The sequence below is a fragment of the Papio anubis genome, chromosome 4, assembly GCF_008728515.1.
Source record: "Papio anubis isolate 15944 chromosome 4, Panubis1.0, whole genome shotgun sequence".
Classification (NCBI taxonomy): domain Eukaryota; kingdom Metazoa; phylum Chordata; class Mammalia; order Primates; family Cercopithecidae; genus Papio; species Papio anubis.
This window is the reverse complement of record NC_044979.1, coordinates 100817022-100836479: the sequence shown is the minus strand read 5'-3', so window position 1 is coordinate 100836479 and position 19458 is coordinate 100817022. Positions and strand designations below refer to the sequence as shown.

The window sequence follows — 19458 nt, the reverse complement described above, 5'->3', positions numbered from 1 at the left end:
CCCGTGTTTCCCCTTTGCTCGCGTGGGGCAGGGGCTCTGTAGGTGTTTGCTATGCTGCTCTCTGTACTCTCCTGTGTTTATCTTTTATAACTTAAAGCCAAAGGGGAGGTTCCATCGTGAAGCCGTTCATGAATAGATCCACCCCTTGGTCCCTAGGAGTCTGGATGGGTGTCCAGCGATGGAAGTCTAAAACTCAGAGCCCTCAGCCTCCCTCCTGGTCTCCCTGGGCCCCCACTGCTCCATGCCTCTTGCAGGGCACAGCAGCACAGTATGACATAGGGGCACCAGGTACCAGTCTTGGTTCTGCCAAGGATGCCAGATGTGACCCTGAACAACCATCTTTCCCTCTCTGGGCCTCAGTTTCCCCATCTGTACCATGGCAGGCTGAGTTCGACGGCCCTACTCACTTGTAGAGAGAGCCCTTGAAGATTTACAAAGGACTTTGCATTTCCTTATTGAGTCCAATTTAGGCAGGCCAGAGAGGACTATTCCTACTTCACAAACAGAGAAAGTGATGCCCCGTTTCCACACAACCATCATCCAGGTCCTGACCCAGTCTGGTACTCTCTTCAGCACACTTCCCCTCTCCCAGGGTGGCTGAGGGGCACAGAGCCATGCATTCCCCCTCCCAGCCTGGGCACCAACATCTATAGGCTAGACACCCACCCACTTGGAAAGGACGACCTTCTGCAGCCTCTGACCTGCAGGGCCTTGGCAAAGCAGTGACATGGACTCCACCTCCCTTCTCTTCTCCAGGCCCCAGACAGCCGGCCCTCACTCCCTGGTCTTCCTGGTCTTCACTTGACAGAAGCCCTAACCTGTCCTCAGGAGGGTTCTTCCTCCCCAACCCCTATCTACCTGCGACCCGAGGCAGGACGAGGGCAGGAGAGTGGGAGGAGACTGGGGTGGGAAGGCTGGGGAGGGCATCTGGTGCCTGCTGCCCAGGGCCCACCACCAGGAGGAGGTGAGTCCTTGCTGGGGTCAGGGGAGAGGGTCTCTGGGCCTCCCCAGCTTGTCTCCCTGCGACACCTCTGCCTGAGTCCCCTGAGGCTTTTTCAGCAAGCTCCATAACTGAGCCAGGTTCTCCACTCCTCCCTCTCAGTTGAGTCTGAAGGATGTCCCCTGAGGCCTGCCAGGAGGCCTGTGGGAGCAGGAAGTCAGACCACTTCACTCATCCTACACAGCACAGCACCTCTGTGATGGGGCAGCAGCCGGTAGGGATGGGCTACAAGCAGCACCCAGCCCAGGGGGTGGGCTACAAGCAGCACCCAGAGTTTCAGGGCTCCAAACAAAGGCAAGGTCACTCTCCCACACCATTAATCCTTTCAGGCTCGCTGGAGAAGGTGGCCCTGGCCAGCAGGCTGTGCTCTCCTAGCTGCATGGCACAGCCCTCCTCTGGTCCAGCCAGGCAGGCCACCCCATAGGGTCTGGCTCCTTGGCACCTGGCACACCCCCACACATGACAATCCCCAACAGGCCAGCAGTTCCTTCTTCCCTCCTCCTCTGCCCACCCCCACTGGCCTCAGGACCCACTGGGCTGCACCATCCTTGGCCTGCAGCTAGGAGGTGCCTGCCTGGCCGGCAGTGACAGGTAGAAAACCTCACTCCTCCAGCTAAGCAGTTTTCTTTCTACCCAGAGTCCCCCTGGGATCCCAACCTGGATGGTTTTTGCCTTCTAAGGCCTGGCTTCCCTCCCTGATATGGAAAGCAAAGCTCGGCCCCCATGGATGTGGTCTGGGGGATACAGAAGCTCTCACATCCCCTTAGTGGGGTGGGGGTAGGGCAACAAAAAACCAAGTTGGCCTTGTGCCCTGGGCAGTCGGCTCTTCCTGGAACATACTTAAATGCCTTGTCCTGACGGCTGGGAAACCATCTGCAAGTTCCCCCAGAAGCCCACGTTGAAGTTCAAAAGCAACTCTGAAGGAGCACTGGGCCGAAATGAGTTGAGAGACAATCTGTTGCAAGGGCCAAGGCTTGATCCAAGCAGCTGGCGGCACCCAAGCCCCCTCTGGCAGCCTGGTGCTGACCTGCCACTACCCCAGGTCCCACCCTCCTCCTGCAAATGCTGCCCTAACCATCCCCAGTGACTTCCCCACTCCTCTCCCTGCCCACAGGCTTTGCACATCTTGTTCTCTTTACTGGAATACCAATCCGCCTCCCCTCCCTGTTTGGATAACTCATTCATTTGTCCATGTGTTTACTCAACAAAAATTCTAAGGGCCTCTTCTGTGGAGCAGGCACAGGGTTGGATGCCAGCGGCCTGGCTGTGAACCAGCTCAGGAAGGTCCCTGTTCTCATGGGGCTTGTGTTCTGGAGTGGAGTGGGCAGTAGTAGGTGGCAGCAGATGTGGACAGGCAACCACATCGATGAGCAAGAGCACCAACTGGCAGTGCATTTATTAGAGGCAGGGCCTGGGTTTATCTTAATGGGGGAGGTCCGAGGAGGCCTCCACAAAGATGTGGCCCATGTGCAATGAGAGAAGCCAGCAGGCGCAGAGCCTGAGCACAGAGCCTGAGGGCCCAGGAAGGAGTTTGAGAATATTTGCTGTGAAGGGGAAAAAAATTTGAGGGGAAATAAGAGTGTGCAAGGATGCATATGAAGGGGAATCAGGGGTTCTGTCCATCCTTCATATCTCCGTAAGATGAAAATGTCAGTCCACCAGGGAGCCCGCCCTGAGCCACTTCATGTCCAGGTGAACTCTTAGCATGTCCCCTGTAACCACCTGTTCCTGTCTGGTTCTCCTGTTCAATCGTAGGTGCCATGAAGGCACCTGTATGTGTCTTGTTCAGTCCCGTATCCCTGCTAAGGACCTGGTAAGTACACTCTGCATATTTTTTTCAGTGCAAGGAAGGAAGGAAGGGAGGTAGGTAGGTGGGTGCATATGTGCTCAGTATCCCTGTACCCTCTGAGGGCAGCCAGGGTTTCTCACTTAGCAAAGTTCTACCCAGTCAGGAGCATTCCTGAGCATACAGGACTGTGTTAAGTCCACCAGGGAGAGCTGATGGCAGGGTCTCTGCCCATGACATTCAAACCTCTCAGCCCTTTGTGGGGCTGAACTTCCAGAGCAGGCAGTGGGGCATGATCCTGTACAGACAAGAGCCACGAAGGATAGACCTGAGAGCAAAGGGGAGGGGAAGCAGGGAGAAGAACAAGGACAGGTGAGATCTTGCCACGGAAGTGTTACGTTGTTGTGCTTCTGATTAGCATCTTCAGTTGGAGAGGAAATGCCTTGATTATTACTGTGCAAAACCACTGGAAAAATTGATGCCAAGCATGAAGAGCCACCTTCACTTGAACCCTATCTAAGGCAAAATCATCCATGCTGGTGAAATGTGTTTCACTGGCTGGATGGCTCTCCCAGTGAACAGAGTCTTTCCCAGGAAGGCATGGGCAATGGGCCTTGTTGTCCAGGTAACACCCAGGCTTTTCAAAAAAAGATTCTCAAATGCTTATTTCAAAGAACAAGTACCTTTCAATAAAGTTCAAGAACTGGCAAGATTAAGTATGGTTTTAAAATCCATTTAATGATTAATGTAACTTCAGGAGAATAGGGGTGCCTGCTGGGTACCAGAGGATTCTTCTCGAGTACTAGAAACATTTTCTCTTAATCTAGGCAGTGTGTTCAGGGGTGTGTGATTTTGCGATAATTCATTGAGCAGAACGCACATAGTATAACTACTTTGTATATGTTATATTTTAACTAAAATTTTTTTTTTAAAAAGGCCAATTGCCAGAAGTTCTGTAGCTCCGAGGGTGACTCGGTACAAGCTGGTCACCAAGCCTGCAGGGAGGGAAAGAGAGGCAGGCCGCCTCCTCAAGGAGGCCTCGCCTTCAGCTCCACCAGTGCTCTGCCAATCCTTTCATCTTGGCATCAATGACGGTATGAGATAGGGGTTTTCTATCTGCCTCTCAACCTCATGGAGCATTTCTGGAGAGGACAGAGCTCATCTAAATCTCCCCTGTATCATTTGTGCCTGCACAGAGATGTTCCAGGAATGTGTGCTGAGTGAATGAGAATGAGCTGCTCATGTGCAAACACTTAATGTGTGAAATGAAAACTGAACGGCTGCAGGGAGTGGAAGCGATGAGTCTGTGGGGCGGCCTGGAATGTGTGGTTATGAATGTTGGCAGAGGGGAGATAGCGTGGGGAGGGAGGGGAGGCCTGGACTCAGTCAAAAGGTCAGCAGGTCGACCTGGTGGGTGGAAGGGATTCGGGCAGCTTTGCCGTCTGAAGAGAGGAAATTGGTTTCAATGTCGTTCCTGCAGCCCCTTCCCAGGTGGAGCACCACTGAGAACCCTCCTCGCTTTTAGAAACAAACACGCACAAGTCTCCTTAACACTGGTCTATGCAGGCGTTGTCAGCTAGCTGCCATTAACCTCTCCTTCCTTGACCTGCAGAAGACAGGAAATATCAGGGAACACACACGCTTCCTTGCTTGTTTTTTCTGGACACTCTAGAGAAGACTTGGGAAAATAAGATATTGCCAGAATGATCACTGACTTACCGAGCACAGTCAGCTTTGCTATCTCCTTCAAACAGGAGTTTCTGTAGGACACAGCCTTGGACAGCTGCCAGGACTCCGCAAGGACCACCCTGCAAAGAATGAGACCATTGCTGCCAGTGAGAACTGGCCTGGGGCAGAGTTTTTGGTTTCACCCAAACTCACCCCAGAACCCAAGTGATAGAGTAAAGGGGCCCTGCCTTCTGCAACAGAAGGGCCTCTGATGTGGCAACTGCTTCTACAACACATTAACCTTGGGTCACAGAGAGGGAGTGACAAGGCCCTGCGTCCAATCCTAGAGGAAGGGGCCAGTTGGCAGTGTGTCATGGGAGGAAAGTGACTCTTCATAACCAGTCAGCTGTGAAGCCAGCGACATCACCATAGGTGCTCCATCATCTAGAGAAACGTTTCTGTGTCTACAGGTTGAGAGTGTTAATTGTCTACCCAGCCTTCAAGACCCATCCTAAAGGCCTCCTCCTCCAAGAAGCCTTTCCTGACCATCTTGGCTGGCAGCGAGCCCCTTCAGCAGTCTATGGTTATGTGAGCTCTGCGCTCTCTTCTGTCCCCCTTGTGGCCTGCTTCGGCACCACATTAGCTGTATCTTTGTCCTTTCCCACCCTGTAGTGTAGAGGCTCCTTGAGGAGCTCATCTCTGTAGGCATCATGGGGCTTAGCACAGGATCTGACTCCTGGGACACATTGGCAAAAGCTGGTGGGACTGAACAACACAAACAGACCTCATCTGGATTTAAGGATTGTCTGAACGGTAGGCTCATGAAGACCAGCTGAGTTTGGCCACAAGAGGGAGGGACAGAAGCTAGTGGTCCTGAGGCTCGACCTCAGGCAGTGTGGGGCAGGGGAGGTTCCTGGGGCTTAAGAAACTGAACCGGACCAAGCTGCTCTGCTCATCTGCTGATTATTGATCATGGGTTTAGCTTATTTTCTGCCCATGAGTCTAATGTGGGAACTGGGTATAAGCCATGTTCTAGGCCTGCAACCATCGGCCTCCGCTGGCCCAGCTTCTATTACACCCTTCTCTTCAAGCACTTGCTCCGCACACTTGATCCCTCTGCCTTTTCCTGCAGCCCCCAAACTTTCATACCGCCTCCCCTTCATTCATACTGCCACCTGCCTGGGGTGCCCTTTCTCCAGCTCTATCTGCAAAATCCTGTGAATCTCTCAATGATCAGCATAAGAAGGCCCCATCCAGCAGCCCCAAGCAGACTTAAGGCCTCCTACTGCTCTCTCCTGCTGAGGATCGCAGCACCTGCACCGCTCACAACGAGTGCTCCTTAAATCCATGTTCAATTTGAACATCTCCAAAGCAAAGGGTCTTGTTCCCCAGCTCTCGCTCCACCAGCCACATCTGAAGTGCCTGCACCAAGTGACAACTCAGCACATGCGGGGCTGGCTGGCCCAGAACAGCCCAGCTAATGTTCACAGGATTAACCAAAACTGGGAGGTATACCCGCCCCGATGTATGATGGCCCAGCAGAAAGGTCCCAAGGAAACCTAGGAGCAACCTGCCTTGTTCTGCACAATGCCGTATTTTAATGAGGCTGTGTTACTAAAGGAAAAACTCTGAAGTTTCCATTCTTCATTGAAACAGCAAAAGCTGGAACCAAACAGAAGGGTCTTTATTTCCTATAAAAAGAAGAGAGAGTTTTACTGGTTGTTTTAAAAGCAAACAACAATACAATGTTCAGTGGGCATATTCCTGCAGAAGTTGTTCTTGAATTCTAGCAGGGAAGTCCATTTTCTAGCATGGTTCATCTCTTTTCTTTTTAGTTTTCAAGCTCATTCTTCTTACATTTGAGGAAAAAGAAACTCAATCCTGAGGGTCTTTCCTCTGGAACATCTTTAAACCAAGCCGGCCTGTGCTGACATGGGCCAAAATCTTTGTAAGCTCCTTCCAGGGGCCTTGAGAAAGAGAATTTTAGATTTGCAAGGGATCTTGGAGGTCCTCTGACCCTCCACAGGCAAGACTAGGGGTTTTCAAACTCGACCTCACATTAGAACCATGTAGGATAGGAAGTTCCTAAAAACAATCTCGTTCAGAAAACACACCAGTCAATTAAACCCCAGTTGCTGAGGGTGAGACTCTAGTATCAGTAGTTTTAAGATTCCCTCAGGTGATTCCACAGTGCACCGGGTTTGAGAGCTGGTGCTCTAGTGCAGGGTTAGTAAACTGTGACCCACAGGTCAAATCTGCCCACACCACCTGCTTGTAAATAATGTTCTACTGGCACACAGCAAAGCCCGTTTGTTTCCATACCATCTGTGGCTGCGTTCATACCATGATGGCAAAGTTGAGTAGGTGCAGCAGAGATCACAGGGCCAGTAAAGCCAAAAATACACTATTGAGCCCTTTACAGAAAACGCCTGCCAACTCCTGGTCCAGTACAACTCTCTACCATGCGTAAGAACCTCCTCTGTGATGCCGCCCATGAGTGGTCCCCCATGAACTCTGCTTGAACCACCCCAACCCCCCAGTGAAGTGGTTCCCACCACCTCTCAAGGTAGCCCTTCAACTTTTTCACAGCTGTCTTCTGCAGACTTCTGGCTGATAATGAGTTCACTGTTCATTTCCCATTAACCCACACATCACCCTCCAGAGCCCCCAAAATGGTCAATCCCTTCCCCATGGACAGGCCCTCAGACGAGAAAGGCAGCGTGTCCCTGCCCACCCCCCTCATGATGGGCCCACCCTCTCTCTGCCATGGTTTTACATCTGAGGGGGTCTCTGAAGCCTTGAGTGAGTCCCAAGGCCAGCAGGTGGATTCTACAGCCACTTCCCTGCACCCCCTGTCTGGGTCAGACCTTTCCTTATTTTTCACCAGAATCAGCTCTTTTTTTCCTTTTCATTAAATATAAGGAAAAATCTCTTTGACAGAATCATTCATCTACATGTCATCAAATGTGGGCTGGTGGCACACAGGAGAAAGGATGTGTGGATTTATCTGTCGGGGCTCAGAATGACAGCTCCCGCTAGGCACAGTGTGGTCAACAAAGCCTGGGAACCTGGACTCTGCTTTCCACAGAGGCCACGTGCCCTGGGTCCTCCTGTTCTCTCTGCAGGCCTCACTTTTTCCAGTTGCTTTTGGAAATGCTACTGCTGGGTAGTCTTTAGGAGCCTAAGGGGCCTGCCCCAAGCGTAAGTGCCCTCTGCAAAGACTCATCGTCCCATGAATGTGGTGACAAATGACAGGGCACCTCCTCCCAGGTTTGGGGCCACTTAAGCGTATCTGACCCTCTGTAGCTTCAAAAGAGAGAATGGAAGGAGAAGTGGGAGATATGAGAGAGAAGGGGAGAGGGGAGGAGAAGGGAAGGAAACGAAAGGACAAAACCTCTAGAAAAATATTTTGCTCTTTGATTTGCATGCTGAGTAAATATGTAGTAAGCAGGAAGAAAAGGAGGTCAGCTGTGTCGCTAGGAGTTTTATTTTTCCCTCCTGGATCTTGGTGAAAGGCCAGAAGAGGACAGCAGGAATGACATTCCATCCTGCAGGAGCCTCTGGCCACGGGAGTAGTGAGACCACCCTGTAGCCGAGGATGGTGAGCAACCCCAGACACCCCTGCAGAGGAGACTGCTGTGGCCAGGAACCCTCTCCGGGTCCCCTGTGACCATGGGGCCCTTTAAGTGGCCATGGAAGTGCACCTGGACAGTGCTGAAGAACTGTTAACACCTCCCTGTCCTTCCCTCACTGCAACCTGGCCAGGGCTTAGGAGACCAGTACAGGAACAGCGCTGCTCTAATGGGGACAACTGGATCATTCCCATTACACCGTAACGGTACTCACAGGGACATGATAAAGCAGCTCTATTCCCACAGTGTTTGGAGGGAACTCCTCCCTCACCTTTTATCTTGGAGAGGGAACGAGAGCTACCAGGACTAGACTGCAGTTTTCCTGACTCTCGGTTTTCTTCTACATCACACCCAAATTTCCATTTCAACAATGACCAAGAGATTACAATGAGCTGGATTGGGGCAGAAACACCAAAATCACACCATCCATATCCATTCAAATCAAGATGCATTTAACCCGGGAGTCTCATTACACTTACCTTTGCTACTGAGAGGTCGATTGGCTTTGATGCTGTCTGCAGCTTAAGCACTGATGGGACTGGGGACAGAATGACCTCTTCCCTTATCAACTCATCCTCCACATCCTCTGAAAGAAAACCATGGCCATGTGAGCCGCTTGTTATGACTCACAGAGAACAGAACATGAAGTCACAGAACACCACAGACATTGCTAAGTTTGCAGAAGGTTTGAGTGAAAGGAGAGTTCCTCCCCAGTTCATTCACCTCAGCTCTGTTTTGGGGTTCCCAGACTCTCAGTGGAAGGGAAGCAACCAGATCAAGAGAGTCCATGCTCCTTGTCACAACCCTGTTCTGTTCATACCACGAGTATGTTGCCAAGTGAGACTTAGCTACTGGTCCACTAGAAAGTTCCACACATGGACATACAGTGAAACAAGTGCCCGGGGCCTAAGCCATGGAACCAGGACCAGGAAAGCCTAGCTCAGACATATTTCTTAAAGAAGGTGGGCATGACTCGAAAGATCATTCCCCTGAGGACAAAGGTGAAGAGGACAGGACTAGGAAAGAAAATGGAACCATTGCTGATAAAATAACTATTGCAGATGATCACTATTGTAACTTGCATTTATTGACTGCTTGAATTTGATCACCTTCCTCCACAACAGCCTTATGAGAAAGTAATTAGGCTTAGAGGAGTTAAGTAACTGGCCCCAAGTCAATCAAATGGAGAGTGGCAGAGAGAGTGACTCCTAGTCACTCTGCCATCCCACTGCCCTGGACCTCCAGCAGGGAGGACATTAAGCCATATTCCAGATATTGTCATCTCATAGTGGGGCAATTGAGGCCTGGAGAGGGTCCCACCTGGGTCTCTGGTAGCACCAGTTGTGACTTCCCAGTTAGCTAAGGTCCCCTTGTCATTACACCTGCTGCCACTGCATTCACCAGAACACAGTGACAAAGGACCCAGGGCGAAACAATGCCAAGGCAACGGTGCTGGCAAGGCTGAGCTGAGTGAACTCCAGAGGGTAGCTGAGGGCTTGGCTCTGTGAACCCAGCTCCCTAGAGGGGCCTGCCAAAGGGGGCCTGTGTGGGCGGGGGTGGTATCAAAGGCCACCACTCCCAGGACACACAGCTTATATCTTATGCTGCAGCCTCCCTCCTCCCCAGGGAGAACCAGCCACAGCACAAGGAGAACTCCTAGAGACTCAGGTCACTGAACAAGCTGATAGATTCTACTGTTGGGCTGGGAAAAAAAGTCTGGAATTTAAATATGAATCTGAATTTAGATGAGAATGCTTCTGATATGGTTTGGCTCTGTGTCCCCAACCAAATTTCACCTTGTAACTCCCATAATTCCCATGTGTTATGGGAGAGACCCAGTGGGAGATAACTGAATCATGGGAGTGGGTCTTTCCTGCGCTGTTCTCGTGACAGTGAATAAGTCTCATGACATCTGATGGCTTTAAAAAACAGGAGTTTGCCTGCACAAGCTCTCTCTTTGCCTGCCGCCATCCACATAAGCTGTGACTTGCTCCTCCCTGCCTTCTGCCATGATTGTGAGGCCTCCCCAGCCACGCGAAACTGTAAGTCCAATAAACTTCTTTCTTTTGTAAATTGCCGAGTCTCAGGAATATCTTTATCAGCAGCATGAAAACAGACTAATACAGTAAATTGGTACCAGTAAAGGGGGTCGCTGCTGAAAAGATACCCAGAAATGTGGAAGTGACTTTGAAACTGAGTAACAGTTGGAGGGCTCAGAAGAAGAAAGGAAAACGTGGGAAAGTTTGGAACTTCCTAGAGACATGTTGAATGGCTTTGACAAAAATGCTGATAGTAGTATGAACAATAAGGTCTCAGATGGAGATAAGGAACTTGTTGGGAATTGGAGCAAAGGTGACTGATGTTATGTTCTGGCAAAGATATTGGCAGCATTTTGCCTCTGCCCTAGAGATTTGCGGAACTTTAAACTTCAGAGAGATGATTTAGGGTATCTGGTGGAAGAAATTTCTAAGCAGCAAAGCATTCAAGAGGTGACTTGGGTGCTGTTAAAGGCATTCAGTTTTATAAGGGAAGCAGAGCATAAAAGCTTGGAAAACTTGCAACAGAAAAGAAATTTAATAGAAAAGAAAATCCCATTTTCTGAGGAGAAATTCAAGCTGGCTGCAGAAATTTGCATAAGTAGCCAGAAGCCAAATGTTAATCCCCAAGACAATGGGGAAGATGTCTCCAGGGCATGTCAGAGGTCTTCATGGCAGGCCCTCCCATCACAGATCCAGAGGCCTAGGAGGAAAAAATGGCTTCATGGACTGGGCCCAGGGTCCCTGTGCTTTGTACAGCCTAAGGACTTTGTGCCCTATGTCCCAGCCACTCTAGTGATAACTAAAAGGGGCCAATGTACAGCTCAGGCTGTGGCTTCAAAGGGTGCAAGGCCCAACCTTTGGCAGCTACCATGTGGTGTTGAGCCTGCAGGTGCACAGAAGTCAAGAGTTGAGGTTTGGGAACCTCTGCCTAGATTTCAGAGGATGTATGGAAACACCTGGATGTCCAGGCAGAAGTTTGCTACAGGGGTGGGGCCCTCATGGAGAACCTCTGCTAGGGCAGTGCAGAAAGGAAATATGGGGGTGGAGGCCCCGCAAAGAATCCCTACAGGGCACCACCTAGTGGAGCTGTGAGAAGAGGGCTACTGCCCTCCAAACCCCAGAATGGTAGATTCACCAACAGCTTGCACCATGTGCCTGGAAAAGCCACAGACACTCAACACTAGCCCATGAAAACAACTGGGAGGGAGGCTGTACCCTGAAAAGTGACAGGGGCAGAGCTGTCCAAGACCATGGGAACCCAACTCTTGCATCAGCATGACCTAGATGTGAGACATGGAGTCAAAGGAGATCACTTTGGAGCTTTAAGATTTGATGGCCCTGCTGGATTTTGGACTTGCATAGGGCCTGTGGCCCATTTGTTTTGGCCAATTTCTCCCATTTGGAACACCTGCATATACCCAGTGCCTGTACCCCCACTCTATCTAGGAGGTAACTAACTTGCTTTTGATTTTACTGGCTCATAGGTGGAAGGGACTTGCCTTGTCTCAGATGAGACTTTAAACTGTGGACTTTTAAGTTAATGCTGAAATGAGTTAAGACTTTGGGGGATCGTTGGGAAGGCATGGTTCATTTTGAAATGTGAAGACATGAGATTTTGGAGGGGCCAGGGGCAGAATGATATGGCTTGGCTCTGTATCCCCATTCAAATCTCATCTTGTAGCTCCCATAATTCCCACGTGTTGTGGGAGGGACACTGTGGGAGATAATTGAATCATGGAGGTGGGTCTTTCCTGTGCTCGTCTCCTGATAGTGAATAAGTCTCATGACATCTGATGGCTTTTAAAAACAGGAGCTTGCCTACACAGGCTCTCTCTTTGCCTGCCACCATCCACGCAAGATGTGACTTGCTCCTCCTTGCCTTCCACCATGATTGTGTGGCTTCCCCAGCAATGTGGAACTCTGAGTTCTCTATTAAACTTCTTTCCTTCGTAAATTGCCCAGTCTCAGATATGTTTTTATCAGCAGCATGAAAATGGACTAATACAGCTTCTTAGTTAGGGTCTCTGAAAAGCTACCCTATGACCATGGCCTTACATAAATAACCTAAAACAAAGACCAGATGTCTACCCAGCAACAAGAATGGGACTTAAAAACATGGTCGTGGGTAGAGAAAGTAAGAAACCAAATGAGATATATAACACAATGCTATCTATGTCAAGTAAAAATGATGCACACAAAACATTATAGATTTTGCAAGAACATACACACGAAAAAGATACAGATTAAGCATAAGAGAATGGTTGCATATGGGAAAGGAAAGTAATAAGAGTATAAGGGGTAGGGCTAAAGATAAATAAGGAAAGAAAGTTAGGAGGGAGAAAGGGAAGGAAAATGGGAAATGTAAAAGGAGGGAAAGGGGGCCAGGCGCAGTGGCTCACGCCTGTAATCCCAACACTTTGGGAGGCTGAGATGGATGGATCACCTGAGGTCAGGAGTTCAAGAGCAGCCTGGCCAACATGGCGAAACTCCATCTCTACAAAAAATACAAAAATTAGCCAGGCATGGTGGCATGGGCCTGTAGTCCCAGCTACTCAGGAGGCTGAGGCAGGAGAATCACTTGAACCTGGGAAGCAGAGGGCGGAGGGTGCAGTAAGGTAAGATTACACCACTGCACTCCAGCTTGGGCAACAGAGTAAGACTCCATCTAAAAAAATAAAATAAAATAAAATAAGGGTAGGAAGGAAGAAAGGGAAGAAGACTGATAGGCAGGCTTTGCAAAGACCAACACTGAGAATGTTCTCTGGAGGAAAAGAGATGTGTGATTAATTCCACCTTAGACATCTGAGGCCCCAAACAAAGGGGCAGGATAACCTGAGTGATTCCAGATTACTGGAGGACTGTCCCTGAAGGGTTTCTTGCAATGCCTTGAGCCAGATTGTTTCCTGGAGGCACAAAGTGATAGTATTTAAGACCATTTAGAGGTTTCTATTTAATCCGAGGTTGTCAGGGAGGGAAGCCAGGCCTGACACATGCTCTGCCTGGGTCCCATGAAGAAAATCTGGGAATGAAGGCTGGGGGCCCAGGAAAAGCAGACCCTGATGGAGCATAGGCCAGAGTGAGCCCCTTGGAAAAGGCAAACTCCTTTGGCTTCTACAGGGAGAAACTGCCCTGAATGCAGGGAGTTGGTTCAGGACCATACAGCAGGCCTCAGGCCCAGATGTGGTGGGAACACCATGCAAGGGAAAAACAAAACACTCCAGAATGACATGTTGGCCAGGCAGACAATTTGTAATGTAAATGTCAGTGGTTTGAGAATGCTATTTTTAAGGTCCTGGTTTAAATGTCTGACTGAAAAGAAGCAAAGGATTTTGTTTCCCATACCATTCTATGTGCTTTTTGTAGGATGTATGTATGTATGTATAAAGTAATTGGATTTTATTTCAATAGGGAGTCAAAGACACCAAGGGGAATGATGTTCATAGGAAGATTCCATAGGGAGAATGGTCCACATAGCTTTTTTCTGGGAACCTGTGCAGAATTTCCTACTGACCACAAGATATCTTCTGGAAGTGCCCCAACACCAGAAACTCAGAACCCTTCCTGGCTTCAGTTTCAATAAAAGACCCCATCTCTTCTCTACCCTTCTACAAAAGCCCCAGGCTGAAACCTCTACCCTCTCTCACCCACCACGCCAGTCCAGCCTCTGGATCACTCTGCCTCCAGAATGTCTCATATTCTGTCCCCCGTTGCCTTTCTCTCTCCACCGTCACAGGAATATGTCCTTATGTTTCTATTTGCTCAGCAAGAGCATTCTTGAGCAGCCATGATGTACTAGGGATGATGTAGGACACAGGTCAGAGATGACTAAGGCCCCACCCCTTCATTCAAGCAGCTCCCTGCCAAGGGAGAGACTGAGCCCCCTGAAAAATTACAACATAACCCAGTAAGTGCTGAAAAAGGGACGAGTGCAAGGGTTTTCAGAGCAGAGAGGGAGGCAATTAATTCTGCCATAAATGCTCAGGGAAACTTCCCATAAGAGGTGATATTCGGGCAGGTACTGAAATACCCATTGGATTTCCCAGGTAACAGGGGTCTCATTACCTCTTCTCTGGACTACGCCAAGAGCCCCTCACCAGTATCCCAACATCTAAGCTTGTATCCCTAAAGTCTATTCTACACCTAAGTCCAGATATAGCCCCCAAATGCACAGCCCTAGATATCTCACTAGCACAGAATCTCTGCCCAATGACTTGCTGTACAGCTCTTTAGCACAGCACTCAAAATCATCTTGCCCAGCCCAGCCTTCACTTCAGCCTCATCTCACACTGACCCCCACACCCTCCCTGACAGGGCCATTACCTCTAGCCAATCTTTCTCACACATACACTAGGCTTTTGCCTATACGGCTCCTTCCACATCTCTATTTGGCAAGATCTTGCCCATTCTTCAGAGTCCAGACTAAATACCTACACAGTATGGAAGCTTCCAGAACTGATATGGTTTGGCTGTGTCCCCACCCAAGTCTCATCTTGAATTGTAGTTCCCATCATCCCCACATGTCGTGGGAGGGACCTGACGGGAGGCAATTGAATCATGGGAGCGGTTACCCTCATGCTATTCTCATAATAGTGAGTTCTCATAAGATCTGATGGTTTATAAGGGGATTTTCCCCCTTTTGCTGGGGACTTCTCCTCCCTGCCGCCATGTGAAGGACATGTTTGCTTCCCCTTCTGCCACGATTGTAAGTTTCCTGAGGCCTCCCCAGCCCTGCTGAACTGTGAGTCAATTAAACCTCTTTCCTTTATAAATTACTCAGCTTCAAGTATGTCTTTATTAGCAGCATGAGAACAGACTAATACAGAAACCCATCACAGAACTTGGCTTATTAAAGCAGTTAAGCACTGCTGGGCATCTGCTTCATGTGTTGCTATGGGAAGATACCTCTCTTCCTTTGTCCTACCTACCCCACAAGAGTTTACTGAATTGAATCAAAGTAAAATGAACTGGGGTGGAGAAGGAGTTCTGTTCCTCCAACCAAATTTGATTTTTGTTTCTGAACTGCTCAACCCCCAACACCCTGGCCCCCACAAGACTTCTCCTTCCTTTCTTCTCTTTCATGAACTCCCTCCATGACTGGGTTCCATGGTCTCCTATCCTTCACCTTCTTCTCCTTTCCTAAATCATTAGCTGAGCCATTAGCAAAGAGGAGTCGGCCTCCCTCCAGAAAACATATACACACACACTTCAAACAGCTGCTTCTGAGAATTGCTAACAGCCTTCCTTCCAGTAGAAGCTCTCTGGGTTCTGAAGACCAGGAACTGCTTTGCTTGTGTCCAAACACAAGCAGCTTTCACTGCAAAATCTTAAAGTGCAGTGGTGCACAAAAAGGGTTTGGATGCCAGCACTTCCTGACTCTATGCTGTACTCTGCACAGCCTTGCACAGAAGTCTACCCCATCTGGGGAGTTCTGAGGATCTGCCTCTTCTGGGATGAGTTATGCAGAGTAAACAAACCCCCACCTCCGCCTCCACAGCTCAGAGGCCTGCACCTTTCTTTCAACTTCATCAAAGCAAACTGTCAGACTACACGTCTCACACAAGGGAGTTCTAAATAGAGGCACTGCTTTCTTCCTTCAGTTTAAAAGGGAGAGTTCAAAAGGGAGAAGAAGAGCATGTGAACAGCTCTTGTCTGCCCAAATGTTACAATAGGTAAATTGTTGGCTCCAGAAGAGAAGCAAATGTTGGCAGCACTCAAGCCTCATCCTCTCATGGTCAATCCTTGGTCTCAACATCCTCAATCTCTAGCTGCTTCTGCAAAACCCTGCAAACACATCAGTCTTTGGAGAGTAGGAAATTACAGAAAGAGAAAGAAAAAAGTTTGCTTCAAAACTGAAGAGTGGAAGGAAACGTGCTCTATCTTGATCTCAGAGAGCAGTTACACAGATATACACAGAAGTGAAGATGCAGACCACAGCACTTAAGGTTGTACACTTAATGCCTTCACTGTTTGTGTCTTATGCCTCCCTAATACACTGATAAACTTTTTAAAAGGATGGGCCTTCCCAGACAGAGCTATACTGATACTTTGAATGAGAACTGTTTTCTGGAGACCTTAGTTAACTTACTAAGGCCATTACTGAATGGCCCTAAAAAAAAATACCAAATGCAGAAAGAGCTTCTCTGGCCCCACAGTGTAGATCCAGGATTGACTGGTCTTCTTAAAAGGATGTCCCCAGGAGAGAAGGGCAAGCAGTAGAAGACATCAATCAGAGAGAGAGTAGTCTGCTCTACTCACTTGACTGGACCCACTTGCTGAGGTCAGGAGGAAGGAAACGGGCCCCCCACCACCCATCTCCCAGACAGAGCCAATGAGGACCCCTTGGGCCCTGATGGGCACAGCACAGGGGCACTCGCTGCACCTACCGAGCCGCAGGGCACCCAGCTCATCATCCTCCTTGTCAGACGTCAGCAACTGATTTTTCCTGGAAAATAGAAAATATCAATGTACCAGAGGAGACTGACAGAGAAATGCAAACGGCAGAGAAGACTGTTAAGAGCGATGGACAGGCATTCAGGAGACAGGTCTCTCTAGTCTTGGCCTTGCCTCTGTGTGCCTTGAATACTCCCCCTCTCTCAGCCATAGGTTCCACATGGGATGGGACCAAATAGCCCCCATGATGCTTGTCGATTCTGTGTTCTCACAAAGAGACTCATACACCAGCCAATACAAGATGGTCAGCTCTGTAGGTTGGCATTTGCCAAGCACTGCAGATAGGCTATCTCGCCAATTTCACTGCAATACTTTTGGGAAACATACACACGCACAAACAAATCAAGTTCTTGTCATCATTGCCCAGAATCTGTTCATCTCATCTCCATGTTTTTTTGTTTGTTTGTTTCCTCTCTCCTAGCTTTCTGGTAAAGCCATCAGCAGCTATTTATAAGAAACCTCTGAAATGCACCAAGGTGTTTAAAGGAACCCTCCTGTATCTTCCTGTTACTTAAAACATTGCCCTGTGATTCTGATCTGTAAATTCAGGTATGTACACACAGAGCTTTCTTAAAAGGGTGGACCCTTTAGGGGAGCATTTTCTAAAGCTCCCTTTAGATTTTTCTGTTCTCTAGCATGCATCGATCTGAACTAAAGTAAAATCATTTCTAAACAGAAGGTATTAAAAATAACAATATTACCTCACTCTCTGAAAATTCATTTACTATGTTAAAAAATGACAGCTCTTTTGAGCATGGCATTGAAATATATTTTCCTCCAACATCCTTGCAGGGTAAGATATGATTGAAGTAACAATCGTAATCTTGCCCTGGTGTACTCTATTGAATTGGTTTCCTCCTGAAGATGTATGAAGGGGCGTGAATGGAAGACCTCAGAGGACACGCAGTACCAAATCCCTGAGTACACACTTCTTCAGACTCCGGGTTTCTTTCACTGGCGCTAGAACATAGAACTCCCCCACCCCTCCTCCCAGGCAGTCCTCATCCTCCATGTGTCCTCCTGGACTCAGTCAAGTCATTTGCCTTAATTCAAAACCACAAAATCCCTCTGCCCAACACCACCAGGATTCTACAGGCATTCTTGTGGGGACTGGTGGAAGAATGAGCTGGAAAGAGGAGTTAAGGCATAGAGGGGTGGTTAGAGGGGTGTGGAAGGGGCAATCAACACTGAGGTTGTGTCAGAGCACCCCCACCCATGAAGAACTGCACTTTCATCAGGAGCCTCTTCCAGCCACACTCCTCCCACCTCCGCCTGCTCTGCAACAAAGGGCTGAGGACCTGAGTTCTACCCTGCCTATCCCATCTGTCACTGCTTCATCTGGAGATGAAGGCAAGGCATCCTCCCCTTGCTGTGCTTCAGTGTCCCTTTCTGAAAATCAAGGACCAAGGCATTGGTACTAAGCCTCTAAAATCCCCCTTGAATGATTTCAAGCAGGGAACAGCAGCAGCAAAGACATCTCTCCAACATCCTGCATTCAATAACATCTCTCTTGAACCCCTACCTCTGCTCTCTGCCTCTTCATCTCTCACCTAGATTATTTTAATAGGCTCCTAACTGGTTTCCTGACCCTTAGTGTCACCCACCCTTGTTGGCCCCCAACATTTTCACATGGCTGCCAAAGTCATCTTCCTAGAAAGCAAATCTGACCACGACACTGAAGCCTGGCTGAAATTCTTCTAAGAGTCCCCATCATCACCATCAATAATAACAATAATCACATGTATTAAAATAACAGCAAGAATACCAATACATTCCTAAAGGCTCCTTTGACTGCTCCACACACTGTGCTAAATGCTTTGCAAGCCTCAAAAGTCATCTACTTCTCAGAAAAGCTTTATGAAGCACTTATTTCACTCAGTCTCAAAGACATTTAGTAATTTTCCTAGGGTTACACAGCAAGTAAGCGGCAGCACAGGAATTTAAACCCAGGCAGTAACTCCAAAGACAACGGCAATAACTACATTTACTGCTTCCTTATAAAAATAAAATCCAGGCCCATTAGTGTATCCTGCAAGGCTCTCCATGACCCGGCCACCTACTGCCCAGCCTCATCTCACTCTGGGCCATCACATTCCACCTGCATTTCCTCCATGCTGAACGTCTCAGCTCATGCCTCTATATCTTTTCATAAGCTGCTCATTCCATCTAGAATACTCTGGCAAACAAACTTACACTAATCCTCTAAAGCCCAAGTGGAACATCAGCTTCTTCTCAACTCCAAAGAACACATTCATTCATTTATTCACTCATTCACCCAGCATATGTGAGGCTATCTGGCAGGCCTATCTATCTCACTGCCCAGAAGAAACACATTACACAGATACGTAAAATGAACAGACATTAAATGCAATGTCGCGTGGTGTGGTAGGCTGAATAACGGCCCTCAATTATATCCACATCCTAATCCCTGGAACTTCCTTGTGAATGTTACTTTACATGGCAAAAGGGATTCTGCAAATGAGAATAAGCGAAGGATCTTTAGATGAGGAAATTATCCTACATTACCCAAATGGGACCAACGTAATTACAAGGATCCTTATCATAAAGAGGTAAAGGGAGATTTGACACAGAAGAAGAGAAGGCGATGTGAACATGGAAACAGAGATTGGAGTGATCTGCTTTGCAGACAGGAAGGAGCTACAAGCCAAGGAATCCAGGTGCGTACTAGAAGGTGAAAAGGGCAAGGAAACAAATTATCCCCTGGATCCTCAAGAAACAACCAGCCCTGCCAACACCTTGACTCTAGCCCAGTGGAACTTCAGCCCTCCAGAACTATGAGATAATAAATTCATGTTGTTTGAGGCCACTTAGTTTGTGGTAATTTGTTATGGCAGCAATAGTAAACTAATACACGTGGTAAGA

At 48.5% G+C, this 19458-nt stretch overlaps 1 protein-coding gene across 1 annotated transcript in view; it reads right to left on the bottom strand.

Moving 5' to 3' along the window:
* Window positions 1–19458, bottom strand: part of MINDY4 (MINDY lysine 48 deubiquitinase 4) — a 131687-nt gene that overhangs the window by 47373 nt on the left and 64856 nt on the right. The window contains 4 exon segments of the mRNA XM_009203158.2: window positions 4506–4594; window positions 6029–6145; window positions 8566–8672; window positions 16509–16567. Coding sequence (XP_009201422.2) covers window positions 4506–4594; window positions 6029–6145; window positions 8566–8672; window positions 16509–16567 — 372 coding nt within the window.